This window comes from Pezoporus occidentalis, unplaced genomic scaffold, assembly GCF_034315485.1.
Source record: "Pezoporus occidentalis ecotype Australia unplaced genomic scaffold, CSIRO_AGI_Poc_V1 ctg31, whole genome shotgun sequence".
Classification (NCBI taxonomy): Eukaryota; Metazoa; Chordata; class Aves; order Psittaciformes; family Psittacidae; genus Pezoporus; species Pezoporus occidentalis.
Genome location: NW_026915052.1, coordinates 2343946 through 2360844, shown reverse-complemented (window position 1 = coordinate 2360844; position 16899 = coordinate 2343946). Strand labels below are relative to the sequence as shown.

Below are 16899 nucleotides of genomic sequence, written 5' to 3'. Positions count from 1 at the left end.
ATAAGTATATAATGTGACACAATCACATGTAAAGTGTGCTTCTGCAAACAAGCAAACAAGGAAGAAAGATTTATTTTTTTGAAGGAAAAAGCTTGATGAGAATCCCTTGACATCTAAATTACGTTTCTAAGTAGAAGGCAGAGAAGATAGAAGAGGGAAGCTGGAAACTCAGAGAGAGGATTTTCTAGGATCTATGAGGGTTTGGGGTTTGTTTTTTGGGGGATTTTTTTATTGGGTTGTTGTGGGGTTTTTTTGCTTTTGTTGCAATGTAAGCTATCTTAGCTTGTATAATGCTCTTTGCCAAGAAAAAGAATCCTTCCAGAGAGAGACATATGGAGCATAGGTGCTATGGCTGAAAAAAACCTTCCAGTACTATCATAAGACATATTTCTTTAGCTAAATATGTCAACACACCTTTGTAACACCTCATGATGGGTCTAGACTGCCAGTCTAATTTGTTACTGTTTTTCTTTCTCTGCTAAAAAAAAAAATAAAGAAAAAAAGTGATTGCTTTTTTCAAAAAGCAAAATAACACATACAGCCTGATTTGGATGTTAAAAACACTGCCCAGATGTAGCAGAGCAAATGCAATGCAACAACTGATTCTCCTTGCAGTGCCAGAGGTAACATACCAAAGGTCTAAGCAACAGTAACGCTTTAAGAACAAGTAAAACCTGTTTTTTATACTGCTAAACCTTTAGTAGCAAACAACATTTTTCACAGTGGGTAAGAAATTCCAGAAATGTAAGTGCTACCTTGAGTAATTATTGTTAATTAACTAGCAATGAGGCACTATTTCCAAATGTGACATTTAAAGCACATAATGTGATTGTGAATATTCACAAAGATAATTAAGTTCATCTGCTTCAAGCCCTTGATTTTAGCATATCTGAAAACACCTCTTAAGCTATCATTAGACCTGTAATCAAGTATTTTGTTGCTCTGGAAAACTGGATACCTTTGCTTACCTGCAAATATAGAGATATGTGTTCAAAGGCAAGTATGTGGCTTTTGTTAAGAAACTCCCCTTCAGGCAAAAAGCTGAAGGAAAAAAAAAAGTCACTAATTCTAATTGTTTTCTCAGAAGAGACAGTTAAAAATAAATTCCTTACAACATCAGATGGAAATGAAACTAATAATGACTGAGCTTCCTTAATTGAACTCAAGAGCACAAGACTAATACGAAGGATCCTTGTTTGAAAGTATTCATTATCAAGCCAAGGATACCACTACTTTGCACACTGTGTAGCACATTGTACGCCCTACCTACATTGTATACTTTCATCAGTCTTGTTTGCAGCCAAGTCAAATGCATTACCAAAAGAAAAATTCAACCAAATTCAGGGATGAAATACAATGTAAAAATATGAAAAATCAGAAAAATCATTGACACAATTCTGTTGGGAGGAAAAAGTTATAACCATTACGGTCTTCAGAGAAGGGAGGAGGCTTTATCAGGACACTGATCTTGGTCCTGATCAAGACTTCTTGGAGAAATAAACCCTGAAAATAGGAAAAACCTGACCCCCCAAATTATGGTGTCAAAACAGTCATGCCTTGGTATTTTATCCTTTGCTCTTTTAGGAGTAAAAAAAGCTTCTACTAGAAGAGATTAATGGATAATGTGCTCCAAGATGGAAAAGAAACATTTAGACAGCATTCTGAAGTACAACAGATTAAGTTTACTCTATTATTCTCCAGCTATTTAAGACAGAAGATTTTTAATCAGCCAAAATACCAGTGTGAATAATTATATGCTATAAGGATGTCCTACTGGTCTGTATCTCTCAACCCAGTCTGACTAGCAGTTTTAGTCTATACCTGAAAAGTCTCTCCTGGTGGAAGTTTTGTCAATGTTTAAGTTTGGAGAGAAAAATAAGGTGAAATCTGTCCAGGTTAAAAAAAAAAAAAAAAAAAAAAAAAATCAAATGTTCTGAAAGGGCATAGTGCCAATAAACTCCTGATCCTGTCTAAAAGACAGTTCCTGTACTGCCCAGCTGCGTGTGCCCATTTAGTGACCTGCTTCAAAGGCACATTACAATCACTGGCAATGCCAACTGCCCAGAGAACAGAGCAGGGTATGCAACACTCAGTGCTGGTCATTAATCCCCAAGACCGTACCCTGGTTATAACAGTAGACATTGCTCAGGAGGATGCCATCCTCCAAGAAGGCATTGGTCTTTTTCTCATCAGCAAAAGGAGATTACCCGACCTTAAACAGCACATACATCTCAGACTCCTAATTTCAGGCGTGGGGAGAACTTCAAGAGATCTACATGTTACCCATCTTCCACAATATCTGTTTTCTTAAACTGTAAATGGACTAAGAAATTAAAAAAAAAATGTTTATAAAATCTCTGGAGATGAACAACACTGAAAATTAAGACCATGTTGCTGTCCTCCTACTAAAGACAAGTTCAGATAAAAGCGATCTTCAATGAAACCAGTCAATAAAATCACAACTGTAGGTCTCCAACAAGTGCTCAATGCACGTCTCAGAGAAAAAAAATAAAGGAACCTACTTAGGCTGATCAAAAAAGAAATACAGTGGAGGAGTAAAATTTTGTATAGATATTTCTTGTCCCTCTCTTTATTTTGTGTAGGACCACCAAAAATACTGTTGAAATGCTTTCTTACAAATTCAGTAACAAGTCACTTCTGGAAAATGTAATGAGACCTACTTCTGATCCCAAATAAGTGGTCAGCTGAATAAAATGGGCAGTGGGAAGTTACATTACACTAACATAACTAAACTTAAAAATTTTGGTTAACCCTAAAACAAGCCACATTGCCAAACAGACATTAATTGAAGGCCAACTGCTATGGCACATGTCCTCAAAGCTACTGCAGCTTTTAATCCCTACAGAGCAGCTGCGCACTCTCCAAGGGGTACTCCCTTTTTAGAATAACACAACCACATAACAGAAGGAATAAATAAGAAGAAATTTTCCACTGCTGAAACTATATGGGAAAAGAACAACATGACATACATTTGGCAGTTTCTCTTTGACTTTAGACTGCAACAGTAGTATGTTAAGAATGACAGAAATGCGTTCAGAACACCTAAAAAGTACAGTCACAGTCGTGGCTATTAGTAGTTAGTATTCATGCCTAGAAAACACTTAAGCAATCAATATCTTACCAGCATGCAAAGGAGAACAACTTCAAATGTATTACAACTCCCCAGGAGATAATTAGCTAAATAACTATAGCCATTTATTAAATAATCTGATTTTCTCTTCACCTCTATGTATCATATTCATTAGCATCAATCGCTTCCTCAAGTCACATACATTTATGCTCTATTAAAGGGACCCTTTAAGTGTTAAACACCTCAGTTTCAGCCTTACAGCACTTTGGAGGCAAACTGTCTGAAGTGTCCTGAATTCCTACACGTAACTAAGGACTGGACAGATACGTTCAAAAAAACATAGCCCATAGATACTTGCATCTCACAGATTTTGATCACCCACTGCTGGAATAAGAAACACTGTTCAAGTACAGTCTTAGCAATTGTACTCCCCAGCTTCTGAAACATCTATTTGCTGCTGACCTATGACTTAGTCCTTGAAAGCAGGAGACAGAAAACCAACACTGACCAACTCTGAAGTTGTTTGTTGGTTTTGGGCTTTTTTCCTTAACCTTGGGTTAAACAGTGGCTATCAAAATTCAAAACTTATCTATTTGTACTGTACTTCAATATTATATTTTTCTTAATATAAAACTGTGAATCAACTAAGGCTACTTGTGCTTTACAATTTTATATTGATATATTCACATATATGAAAATCTGATAACCATCTCTTCTATTTGTACAGTCAATAAAATAAAATAAATAAGCACAAACACAACAAATTAAAAGGAGCAATTTGAGCTGTCTCATTCTTGAACATTATCTACTGGGAGAACCTGTCACAGCAGGGACAACAGCTATGCAGGAGCTCCCCTGACCAAACATGAGAGAAGTGGCAACTGCTTGACAGCACAACAGAGCTGGATACATTGTAAGCAGCTGCACAACTGGAAGTATTTGTGCAATAGCACAAAGTAACACATTGCTACAACAGTTCTAAAAACAATGGTAACCCGTTGTACTTAAGGACAAATTTCTATCTTTGAGAAATAATCTAAGCCACATTTATAGGCAAGTCCTGTCCCATCCCCAACATTCACCAGGTAGCTTTCTTATTTTAAAAGTAGTTATTACAGACTTATTCCCACAGTTGCATGTAGTATCTATGAGGGGCTGCATACAGTTAGTTACTTAGAACAGCTATCTAAAAATCACAGCTTTAATGAATCTTGCATTCATTTATCAGTGAGCCTGGGCAAGTAACACATTCTTTACAACTCTTCATTCTTTCAATTGAAAAATAAATTGTTTCTTATTCCCAAAGCTATGTTAATAACAGGGGAAAAAAATAAAATCCTAGGCTATGGTAAAATAGATGCAATCTGAAACCCACGGATGTCACTGACATAACCCAGTCTCAAACGTGAGCACAACTAGGTATTTAATTATGAAAATAAACTACTAATTATGTTAAGCAGCTATGTGTTTTGCTGGCAGTGAGAACATTCATAACTAGCACTACTTCAATACTAGCAAGCAGAGTAAGACTGAACCACCTAATTAATTTTAATTTCTTTTACATTGTTAACATAGTGCTAGCTTTAACAGATCTGCCAACCCTTAACATGTTTATATGACTATGTCATCCCTAACCACCTGCATCCTTAACTGCCACCCTTTCCATAGGGAACCAGCTGTGGTGGCCTTCTTCATTGTGTAACAATATAGAATTCCAACAACTAGTCCCAGTATTCAGAATGAGAATTATTTTTTTTTTTAATGAGGAAATCACAATCTGGAAAAAGACAAGATCAGAGAACAGGACAAAACCTGACTTTAGAAAGCAATGCCTTACAGAGTTGGCACATACATAATATACAAGCACATGCAGTCTTTACTATCTGTCATGCCCAGTATCTTTAATCTATTAGCCCACTGACATTTGTATAACTACATTTTTAGATGTGTCCCAGAGAAAAATCAGCAGTTTTCTTTAAATTAATAAATAAATAAATAAAAAAGCCTCCACAAGCACACTGAAGGTGAATTTCAGTCATACTATCTGAATCAGCCAGTCAGCCAGCACAAAGGTACTGCAAGACAAATCAAATGCAGTTCCAGACTAGCCACAAAATGCTTTTCTTTGCACAGGGATGATTAATGCGATGAAATATGTTCTGCATAATAAAGGACAGTAAGCCATTAGTTCCACAGTAGTGAAGCAACTTTTCTAAAGAACAAGGGAGTTTTTAATGTTTCTTTCCCCTTTAATCTAAAGAGAATCTACAACTAACAGTTGTCTTTATAGAGAGAAAGCAAAATGGCATTAAAGTTCTTTCTATCAGGCTTCATCTAAAGAACAAGTGTTAACAGTCTCTCGTACATTCACTAATATTATGACCTTACAGATGCAGATATTGCACACGTGACAAAAAACAAAACCTGCTTTAAAAAAAAAAAGCAAGGACATGAACATACTAAAAAGAATAGAAACTTCAGGCAATTTTTTTTTTCTATTCCTGATGCTAGATAAATCTTACACAAGTAATCTCTCTGTAGAACCTGAAAAAGTAAAGCAAAGCTTCTCAAGAATTTGTTTCCTTGACAACATCAACAGACCAAGAGAGCTAAGGAACTGAAGTCATAAGGTGCCTTGTAGCTTCGTTAGCAGATTATTAAAAAAAAAATAGCAGTATCAAAGATGCATCTATAAAGCTAGACTGCCAGAAAAGAAGCAAAGTCAGACTGATATTATTTATATTTTTAAACAGCAAAAAACTTCACAATTTCTCAACTGTTTTTAAAAAAAAAAAGGATACTTCCATAATGTATTACAGTCACTTAGGAACTTAAAACTATCCTAGGTCAACATTTTCCAAGCACTAAAATCTTAACATTTTCACCAGCAATCCCACTGAAGTATCCAAAAGGGGGATAACACCATCGTACATTTCTCCCATCTCAGGTGACACTGTGATGTTAGACTGCACAGTAGCTGCCCACACAGATCCTACACATAATTGGAGGGCTTATTTTATGACATTATCAGTTAGACTTTGTTAGAGACACTACTTCATAGACATCTCTGTGACTGTTTCTACCTTGGTAGAGTGGCATGCTGGAGGGGAGGACAAGATTGCTTATTTCTCTACTATAGGCTATTTCAGATACACTTAGTACACAGCTGGAAGAGTTCTCAGTAGAAAGGAAGTGAAGAATTCAGCCATTCAGGACAGATGGGTTTCTAAGAAAAATAGATAAAAACTTAATATTCTTGATTTTTCTGTAAGTAGTGACACAAGTAACTAAAACTCTTTTTAGGTAACATGAGAAACCAGAATCTTTTCTTCCGTATCACTGTTAAGAATACACAGAAGTCACTTTCCACCCTTTTGAATTTCCAGAGAAAGAGAGGTTTTTGAAATAACACTGTCACAAAAGCCATGCCCCCAGTGCATGTCACCTGCGGCCACTTTGCTCCTATTGGTCAATGTCAACCAAATTTCACAGAGGCTTCAGTTATTTTTCCCCTCAAGACTTGATCAAACTAAGCAGCTGAATAAAAAACACGGCAGAAGCTTCAAAGGAAGAGAAATTGAAGAGGATCTACACCCAGCCTCAAGATACAGCCAGACTCCATTAACTCTACAGCTCTTAGAAGAGCTATATTTTCTGAATTTTTCTCTAATTCCCAATTCTAGGGGGGAACACAGGCATATTAGCTGTGCCATGAAATAACAATCTTCACCGGCTCTTCTCCCCCATAGCCACATCCTCCAATATGACCTTAAAGCAGTCAAAAATGCTTTGCAAGACCACCTGAGGTACTACTTTTGTATTCTTTAACTAGATAGTAATTCAGGAGACATTTCCAAGTGTAAAGAAAAACTAATGCCCTTACGGAACTGAAAACCTAATGCAGAAGCTGAAAGGTTCACTGTATTTTTGCCCTGGGGGGGGGGGGGGGGGGGGGCTGGTTTTGGTTGGTTGGTTTTGGGTTTTAGTTGGTTTTGGTTTGGGGTTTTCGTTTTGTGTTCTTTTTAGCATCAGTTTTCACACAAGTGTTAAGATAAATTCTGATCCAAAGCAGTGCTGATTTTAGTTCTTGTTACTGAGAAGGAAAAAAAAAAACAATGGCCTATCAAACAGCACAGAGATCAGGATGGTGTTATTTATACAGAAAATGTACTCCTTTGAAAAAAATCCTTTGAGGCACAAGAGTGTGTCAACTACTAAAAACATAAAATAAACTATACAAGTCATCTCCAGCTGTGGATTCTGAGAAAGTGAACAAAGGCATTACGAGGATCTCTGTTTCCCTGACAACAGCATTGCTGGAAACAAAATAATTAAAAAATACATCTCTATGTAGCAGTGATTTCCAACCGTATCTAGGTATTAACATGCCAAATGTGGAACAACCCTTACCTACGCATACCTTTGGGATGAAGAGACCAAAATCCACCACCTTCAAGGACCGTTCTTTGCTGACTTGTGTTAATGGCTTTTGCAGAACAGTTGCGTGAGAGCTAGCTATTACATCTTCACCTGCATTATCATCTAGCCATAAGCACAATCAGAAGCTTTAACTTATGGTCAAGCACATGCCTTCCATTAGCAAGCTTAGTGATTCAAAAAAATATACTTACTTCTAAATGGACAAGGGAAGAAGGCCAGAACAAGGCATCATAATAGCTTCGCTATTTCAGAATAGCTTAGACAGCGGCCTCTTCAACAAGAAAGCAAAGCTTTTCTCACACATATAGGTAAGCAGCACACAAGCTCTGGAACACAGGTGTTTGTCACTTCCAAGATAAAGGCGAGAACTGGTTATTTTTAAAATAAAGGATTAGAAACATACCAACATCAGATATATCTGTTCTAAGTTCCAGTTAAAGTGGAATATATGTATTAAATGGTATGACTGCCCCAAATTCTCATCTTATGCATTAGCTACAGTCAAAGGAGCATTGCCACAATTAGATTTTAAAAATTAATCTAAAAATTGCAATACTTAGGGTACCAGCAGCATGATAGCTAATAATACTTAGGGAAGACTGAATCTAGCCTAGCAGTGACAGGGCTATGGCCATTTGACAGCTATGCATGAGTGTATAGGAGATATGCTGGCAGTTTAAATTTATTCCTCATTAAAAACGCATCTGACAGAACAGTGAAAGAAACACTGCCTATTTCAAGTTAATTGTGTGCAGAATGGTTGAAAACTGAAATGTTAGTTTGTTACCTCGAGGCAGAGTAATAGCAGTAACTAGGAAATCTGCATTGCTACCATCAGTGCTACACATATTATATGGATGAATGGAGGTTACCATGTTCCACTGCTTTCAGTCCAATACAAAGGACCAAGAATAAGAAATTCCTGGAATAAATTACTATGCTATCTTTCTCCTAATGAACACAAACTGCAAAATACTAAAAGGTTTTGAAAGTATGAATAAAAATGGTATTTATCATAGTACTTGATATATTCCTGGAAGCAAAATCATTAAATATCACCATTATGGGTAATATACCACTCTTGACCTAATGATCACCAAGTCTCATAAAACTGCAGAAATAGCTGAAAGAGAACTCTTCAGATATCAAGCTACAAAGATTAATGACTTTGGAGTTCAGAAATCCCCTGATTTGAAAATAAGCCGAGACCAGAAGAGGACTTAAAGGCACTATAAACCTTTGATTTGCTCTTTTTCTCTAGGCATCAGCTTATGGACCCTACTAGAGACTGACTACTGGGCTTAGACAGAGCCTTGATCTGACTGAACCAGTACAGCTGTTCTTGTGTTCTTAGTCATGAGAAGTAGGCAACACCTCTGTTCAACAGGCTGACATTTTTAACTAATTTTAAAGACTTTTATTTTCCTTGTACAGATTTAGCTACAAATTTATAGATTAAATGGAAATACAGTTCAACCAGTCAAGTAGGGAAAAAAATACATTAGAAAAACTTCCAAAAATGTGTACAAATCATCCCATTAAAGGGCTATTAATATACATTTTGTGTACTGAAGAATCACATTACTTTCTTTTCTTGGTCCTGTTCATCAATGGAGGATTAAAGCGCTGAAAATTTAAAAGAAAAACAAAACTTTGCAACAGATAGAACACCTGCTGTAACGCTCTAAACAGAAAATCAGGAACACATAAATAAAAGTTTAAAGATTATATGAAGATGTTACCCTAATTTTAAGACAAAAGAGGAAATATGGAATAATGGTATGGGAGGCTTGAAGTATGAACAATTGCTAAAAAGCCAAGTCCAGTATCAGTAACTGGTGAAAATGTTTACATCTCTATGGCTATGTAATTACAAGGTCTTCCAAATAAAAAATACTAACAATACGAATGCAAGATAGTGGTTTCTGCAATTGGTAAACATGTCTTGGAAGAGACGTGCTACCTAAGGCAAATAGCTGTATTCAACAGTAACCTATGATTTTGGATTCTATATTTGGGGTTCTAAACCAAAAACACATTAACTATCCACACTATGGAAACATAGTAGTAACTGTGTTGAGTCTCAAAATTTATGGAAAAAATACTAGATGAGATACTAAAATCACAAACACTATTTTGGGGTTTTAAGTAGGCAAAACCAAAAACAAGAGTAGTACCCTAATTTTCATTTACGGCAGCTATTCAAACAGAAGATAGAGAAGAAGTGTTATCCAAAGAAAACAAATTTAATCAGTTGTGTTTCACAATCCTTAAAATGTATACTTAAAGTAAAAACATAAGCCACTGACAATACATTTAAAATGCAATAGTGAACAGCACTGTCACAGCAAGAGTTTTCAACAGTACTTTCACTAAGAATCAGGTTTCTTGCCCCTTTCTCCAACTACCTAGACTGGAAGTACTATCTGCTTCACCTCCTTGGAATTCTAAGAAAATAGAAGGTAAAAGACTTGTCAAAGCCTAAATCTAAGCTTCCCTCCCCCATTCCTTACAAATTTAATATTTAGCATGGAATATTCGTGTATTAATGCTCCGGATTTGAAGAGCTGTGGGCAATTAATCTGCAATATGTATCACTTCCCATATGAAGCTCTACCTTAATTCCAGGTTTCTACGAAATCTTCTTATACTTTTTGCAACACAAGCATAAACTTTCAATTTTGGTCTTTCAGCACACAACATGGAGGCAAACATTAAATCGTCCCAGTCTTTAGAGGCACAGTTCAGTCACCATCCCTTTTTAAAATGCTGAGGAGCCCCATCTGCTGGTAGAAGTATTACTCTAGAGAATTACAGCCCTGAGCTGGTGATTTTTTTTTTCAATTGTACCACTTGATAACTGGGTTTTTTTAAAACGCAGCCATACACAAAAAAATTAAGAGCAAATATTTTAAACGAAAAATATAAAATTCACTGAAATAGTACGTGAAAATTTTAAGAGGAAAATAAGCACATAAGAATGCATAAAAGATGAAAAACTGCAAAACTGTTTGGCTAAATACTACAAAAATTGCATTCAACTAAAGATCTTTTTATTTAAGCACAACTTAAACTACCATACTGAGTCAGATATGCTTAGACAGAACTCTTAGTTCTGAGAAATCTCCACCAATATTGGACTATTCAAAAGATATATGTCTCGATGCATAGGTTGAATGTAAGGATTAAACCCAAGATATTTACCCATTAAAACATTCAGTCACATCTATTCACATGACTAACTGGAAGTAGAGTTTTGCGGCCATGGATTGCCTACTCGCTCTGATCATACAGGGATTTTAGGCTTCTGAGTTTTATCTGAATCACATGTTGAAAATAACTAGTGCAAGCATCCTGAGTGTCTGTAAACTTCCATTAAAGAGGACCACCTTCCACTGCCCAGATTTAAGCTAGCAATTCTAAGCAGGTGTTTTTGGATGAAAACAGCAAAAAAGGTAAGCTGTGGGAAGGTACAGGATCAGGAAAAAAAAAAAGTGCATCTGTATCTTCAGTCAGTTGCTTTATGCTTATATCAGAAAATGCAGAACTTCAGGCAGCAGTGGGCTGTCACAGTCATTACAAATTTATGGACTTGTGACCCTAGAAAGTTGAAGAAATTAATTTCGTAACATCAAGTCAATACTTTATCTAAACGTGCCCTCTACTGGCCTGAAAGGTACTTGTGTAAAGGTGCAAACTGAAGATCCTACTGCTCATACCATTACAGTCTTCAACTTCATTAATAACAACAGGAAGCATTCATGGGTATTTCTCTACAGGTAACCTTCCAAAATACAGAAGTGTGTTTTCATATACTTTGTAACAGTCACATTATTACTTTATTAACTTTTTACTCACATGCTCTGAAGTATTGCTGCCTTTTATATTAAATTACCATGGTTTGGGGCACCTACAGCAAGTAGATTTCTTCAAAAAACAACTTTAATGTTAAGGAATGCTTCCAAACAGTAATCTTTCTTTCTGCTTAGAATACAAGACAGGCTATTAATTCCATTTTTTAATAATTTTACATTGCAAAAACAACTTTGATTTTAGATTGTTTTACCAAACTTAATACATCCATAATTCCTCTTATCAGTAAAATGAGCCTCTGGGGTAGTAAACAAATATTAAGCATATTGTGTAACAGTTTAAAATAAAAAGTCAAATTCAGACATATTGAAGTTAGAGGTGCATAAAGTTTCATACAGTCCTAATTTAAATTGCTATTTACCAAAACCATCCATCAGTACTTTTTGCATATCTTAGTGTCTTCCTTCTAAGTCAGTTCTTCAAGTAACACCCAAGATTTAACTTATTCAATAGATCAAAGAATACCTGCAAAGAAAAACAAAAGTGCTTTTTTCCTCCATTTAATCTTTAAGAGAAAGACATAAAAAAATCTTGGGAAAGAACATGAAGGAGGAATTACCCACAGTTCAAAGTATTCAGGCTTTGGTGTGATATGTTATGCTGACTACAGAAACAGTGAAGTTATTCTAACTGAAGATAAGGCAACTGAGAGGAGTAAATTTGATTCATGCTATAAGTCTGGACTTTTCTGCAAGCATCAGTGATTTAATAGACACTAGGAGAAAAAAGCAAAAACTCTGTCCAACATTCAAGAACATCACTGCTTCAAAGATGAAAAGTGAGCACATATAGGGTCCCATGGCAAAACTGGGGAAAGAGGAAAAAAAAAAAAAAACTCATACAAAAGCCAAACTAAATGAAACTCCAATTCTCCACTACAAGTTAATCAGCAAAATAGTTTAAAAGAAACAAACGATCTCAATTTTAAGAAGAGAATTTAACAGTATTTTTCCTACGTGAAATCAGAATTTAAAATCAGGTTTTAAAGTTCTAAAACCTCTCCTGATGTTTTAGAAGCATGCTGATACAATGGGTGTTCTTGTCTTTACTTATTAAGGCTTACTTTAAAGGGTCAAATTTTAAAATAATTGTACCTGCTATGTTAAATACAATAAAGCATGCCTTCCACCAAGAAGGACACTTTCTGTATGCTCTTATCAAAACCATGTGCCTGTGTAAACCCACTTCAGACTACCATTTGAACCCAGAGGTGGCATTAGCCCTGTATCTGGGAAAACACACACATAAAATACTTTTATATTACACAATGTTAAATAAGACTCATTGGACTAAATTAATACACAAAAAACTGAAGTCAAATTTGCTAAAGGAGGAAATTTCACTTTAAGTACTGAACGATTAACCCTTGAAACAATGTTAAAGTGGGAAGACTCCTTAGATCATGCCAGGACACCTTTCTGGGATGCAAAACATCAGTTCAGATGAAAAACTGAACTGTCAGACCTTAGGCCTGACAGAAAGGTAAAGTTCCTCAAAATATTATCCCAGTATTGGCAGTCAATTGTTTAATGACTGAAGGCAAAATCTGTAGTCAGACCATGGTGCCTATGGCCATTGTGAAACTAAAGTAGAACATAATGAAAACATTAATACACATCACAAGAAATGACCCAGCAGAAATATAACTTAAGATCTGAAACACTGACATGCCCAATACAAATTAAAAAAAAAAAAAAAGTAGGTATAGTGAAGGATCAGGCTACAAGTTCATAACTTGCAAATGTACTTAAAAGCAACTCCTCACATTCCGAATACACTGGAACTGTTAAACACACAGACGTAACTATGTTATTCCCAGATCATTATTTAATGGCACACTTTAAAGTTTGATGATTGATCCGCAAAACATCTTGTTCTACATTACCTTGACTGTTTTGTCCATAGAAGCAGAGAGAAGCATGTGACTTTGTTCCCGTACAGGACACCACTGGATTGCATTGACAGGGCCACTGTGTTTAGACATGAATATTAAGCTTTTGGGGACTTCAGTTAATTTATATTTGGATCCCAAATATGGCTTAATTAATTCAGAGATCTTTCTCAAAGTCTGCTCTCTTGATATGCCTAGCTTAACATCGCAATCTGAGTTTTCTCTCTGATCACATTCTTTTTTCTCAGGCATACTGGAATTTTCTTGACGCAACCTTTTAGGGATATACGGTCTAATCCCTTTTATGGCAGTAGTACTGTCTTTATGTATTCTCTTGTGGGAAACACCATTTCCAGAGTTTGTTGAAGAGCTTGATGCTTGTTCATAGTTTTTGTAGGACATACATAATGCAGTATGGCCAGAGTATGCTCTCTTACAATAAGGAGATGTCAAATCAGCGTTGTTATTCTGTACATAATGCTCAGAGGCATCTTCACAAGCAGTGTTTGTGCCAGAACAGTCCATGTTCCCAGTAGGCTGCATTTCATATGTAGATTTTGTACCCAAACTACCAGGTGCAAAGTACTGAACACAATTCACAGAAGAACTTGGCTGGCTTGCTTGTTTGATGGAAGTATTGGGGACTTCAGTGTTTTCAGTTTCTGTCTCAGAGTCTGAATCATCGTAAGCAACCAGTGACAAACTCATTATGGCTAGACACAGCAGACTCCAGAAATCTCTGTGCTGGAATCCTCCAAAAATATGATCTAAAATAAAGAATCAATTATTCAGAGCAAAATCTATTAGTCTGCAACTTGAGTAACGTAAGGATATAAATATGCTTTTTTTCACAGAAAAACCTGTAACTTTTATTACTCTTTATTAATGGAATTTATTCCTTTATTATAACACATATGCACATTCAATTATGCACCACCATTTGCCTCCAAGCACATTACATACATTTTTAATGCACTGCAGAGATGCATTTGCATACCATAAAACAATGAAAATGAGTATGAAAAGGAAAACAAACTTGCAGAATAAGTACTGCAAATCACTTTCACCTTACTTGCTGCAGCACTTCCTCTCATACATAGAAAAAAAGATGGTAATTAATTATGCAGTGTTTTGGTGTGTACATTTCAAATAATACAAATACTACAACTATTTTGGAGTCAGTCTAACAATATATATTTCTTAACAGGGCAGATGACTTGAAAGAAGTATGAAGGGGTTCAACTGGCAACTAAAAAAGTAAACGTGTTTTTGACCCTATGATTCTACAACCCATTCAGCAGTCTTCCAGTGTGAGGAAATTCTCCAAATGTATACACACAGCAAGGTCCGCACAGCCTTTAATCTTACAGGACGGAATTATGCCAGAAACTATGCTGAATTTTCTGTTTGCATTTACTCACAGAAAAATAAGAGCATAGATGCTTGTTTACTGTGGAATAAATTTTTCCAAAGTGTCTGTGAATTAGAAATCTCATACAGAGACAGTGTATGTAACATGTTGAATTAACTCACCACCATAACAATCCCACCAAGCTTCTGCTAATAATTTGGATGAAGCATGTGGACTATAGGGTTAACTACATTCAAATAATTCATGTGTCTGCAGAAATAATCTTTCACATTCTGCTGTTTATAGTCAAGAAGTATTGCTAACTTTCACTTGCTAAGATTGAATAAATGGGACATTTCATTTCTGCTTTGTTTCCTTGCCCAGCTGCTAGCACTCATTATGCTAAAGTGATTTAACCCACACCACTTTGAGATCAGCTGCTGAAAGTCTTAGTTTAGGTCAACATATAAACTGTCCTTAAAAGCATCTTGATTAAAATGAGAATGCTGTATGAAAGTCAGTATCTACGTAAGCATCTGCAGAACTGATGCCACAAATGTAGGTCCTCCAAATACTACCCCAGGAGTAGTACTACTCTGGAATTTGTAAAGATTACTCACTGAACTTCAGAATTAGATCTATTTGAATTAAAACAAGAATGCTTCACTTAACCTACAGAAGTGTTACATTACTGGCTATGGTCTAAATTCTGTAATGAAATTCCAAGCACAAACGTGGAAGACAGGTTCCTATGAACCTCATAACAGATCTTTCCAAGATAAGCGATCAAGAGTTTAACTGGAACAAGGTGACCAACATTTTGGCACATAAAAGCACCAAGGTCTCCCTCTAGAGGACATTTTGTCTGTATCTGAAGTTTATGACAGCTGAAAGTGAGAGCAACTAAGAGCAAGGAAAAGTTATTTTTCTAATAATACAACTTCCTTTATTAAATCAGCATCTCACTTAAACAGCGTAAAGGAAAAAAATAAGTAGTGATTCAGGAAAACTTAAATAACTATTCAAAAACAGTAAATTGAAGACTAGTAGTAAACTGAAATTTCTCAGCAAATCAATAGTAACTTTGAAGGACTCCAATAATTGAAACAAGTAGTTACTATTTGTATTGCAGTGCTGGAAACAGGATGCAGGCAAAAAGCATCGTGTTTAAGGCAAAAATAGAGTAAGAAGCTGACCTCTGGCTGAAAGCTATAAATGAAGATACACAACTGGATTGGGTTGGACTTTCAAAGTTACTGGAGTTTGGTTTAACACCAAGAAAAACCCTAAGCTGAGATTCAGAGATGGTGTCTTGCACATGCAAGGTTAAAAAAGTTTCCTATGACATACTGGAATGAAGCTGTCCCATTACGTTTGGTTAGTAACGGGTCAGGTAACTCCTTCCCCTGACACACATCACTCATAAGCATTAGTATTTTTGTAACAACACCACAACTCTGCCATCTTAAGATTTCCCATTCAACATCTGCTTCTAAAGAAACACCACCCCAAAGTTTATCATAGTGCCCCAACTAAAGAAAAACACGGGGGGGAAAAGGCAGAATGTACTTCACTGGAAACATACTGTAAGTAGACCGAATTTACTAACAAGAATTACAATGCACTGAGCTAACAAGGAAGTTTATGAAGTTTTGGTTGTCTTTTTCCCATGGCCGATTTATCCGAACGCATTAAATGAAAGAGCGTTAGGCTTGCACGCACAACGCCACACACCAGCCAAGAAACCACGAAAGTCACCCGAGATACGACATAAGAGGTAGGAGCAGCACTGCCAGCCGCTCACGGCGGGATTAACTCGCACCCCGGCCGGACAGCCCCGAGTCCTCTCCAAGAGCTTCCTCGCTCCCGCCGCCCCACAGCCCCGAGGCGGGGAGAACGACCCCCAACCCAAAGCCCGAACTGCCCCGCCCGCAGGAGCAGTACACCGGTCTCCAGGGCACCCCGACCCCGTTTCCTTCCCGTCTCTCCCGGCACGAGAACCGGTGTCGCTCCCTCCGCTCATACGCACTGTGCACCCACCGGCCGAGGCCACTAGTGGGGCCACCTCTACCGCTGTCCCTCCGCGGAGCCCGGCATCGTGCCCAGGGCCGCCCCGCTCCACCCTACGGGTACCTACACCGTACCGGCCGCTTAGGCCGCAACTCACCACCCAGCCTACAGAGGCTCCGTGTTTAAAAGCTCGCCGGGTGGAAACAAGGCGTTCCGTGCAAACCGTTCCACGTGTAACAGTTT

At 36.9% G+C, this 16899-nt stretch overlaps 1 protein-coding gene across 3 annotated transcripts in view; it reads right to left on the bottom strand.

Moving 5' to 3' along the window:
• WDR25 (WD repeat domain 25) overlaps positions 1–16836 on the bottom strand; it is a 73960-nt gene extending 57124 nt beyond the window's left edge. Inside the window, exons 1-2 of one of the 3 annotated variants that reach the window (XM_062627948.1) lie at positions 16814–16836; positions 13290–14062 (exon numbers count right to left, since the gene is read on the bottom strand). In XM_062627948.1, coding sequence (XP_062483932.1) covers positions 13290–14003 — 714 coding nt within the window. In that variant the 5' untranslated portion in view covers positions 14004–14062; positions 16814–16836. Of the gene's footprint in view, positions 1–13289; positions 16533–16813 lie in introns of those variants that run through there. The other 2 variants (XM_062627950.1, XM_062627951.1) reach the window with 2 other exon arrangements.
• Between the last annotated feature and the right edge of the window lie 63 nt (positions 16837–16899).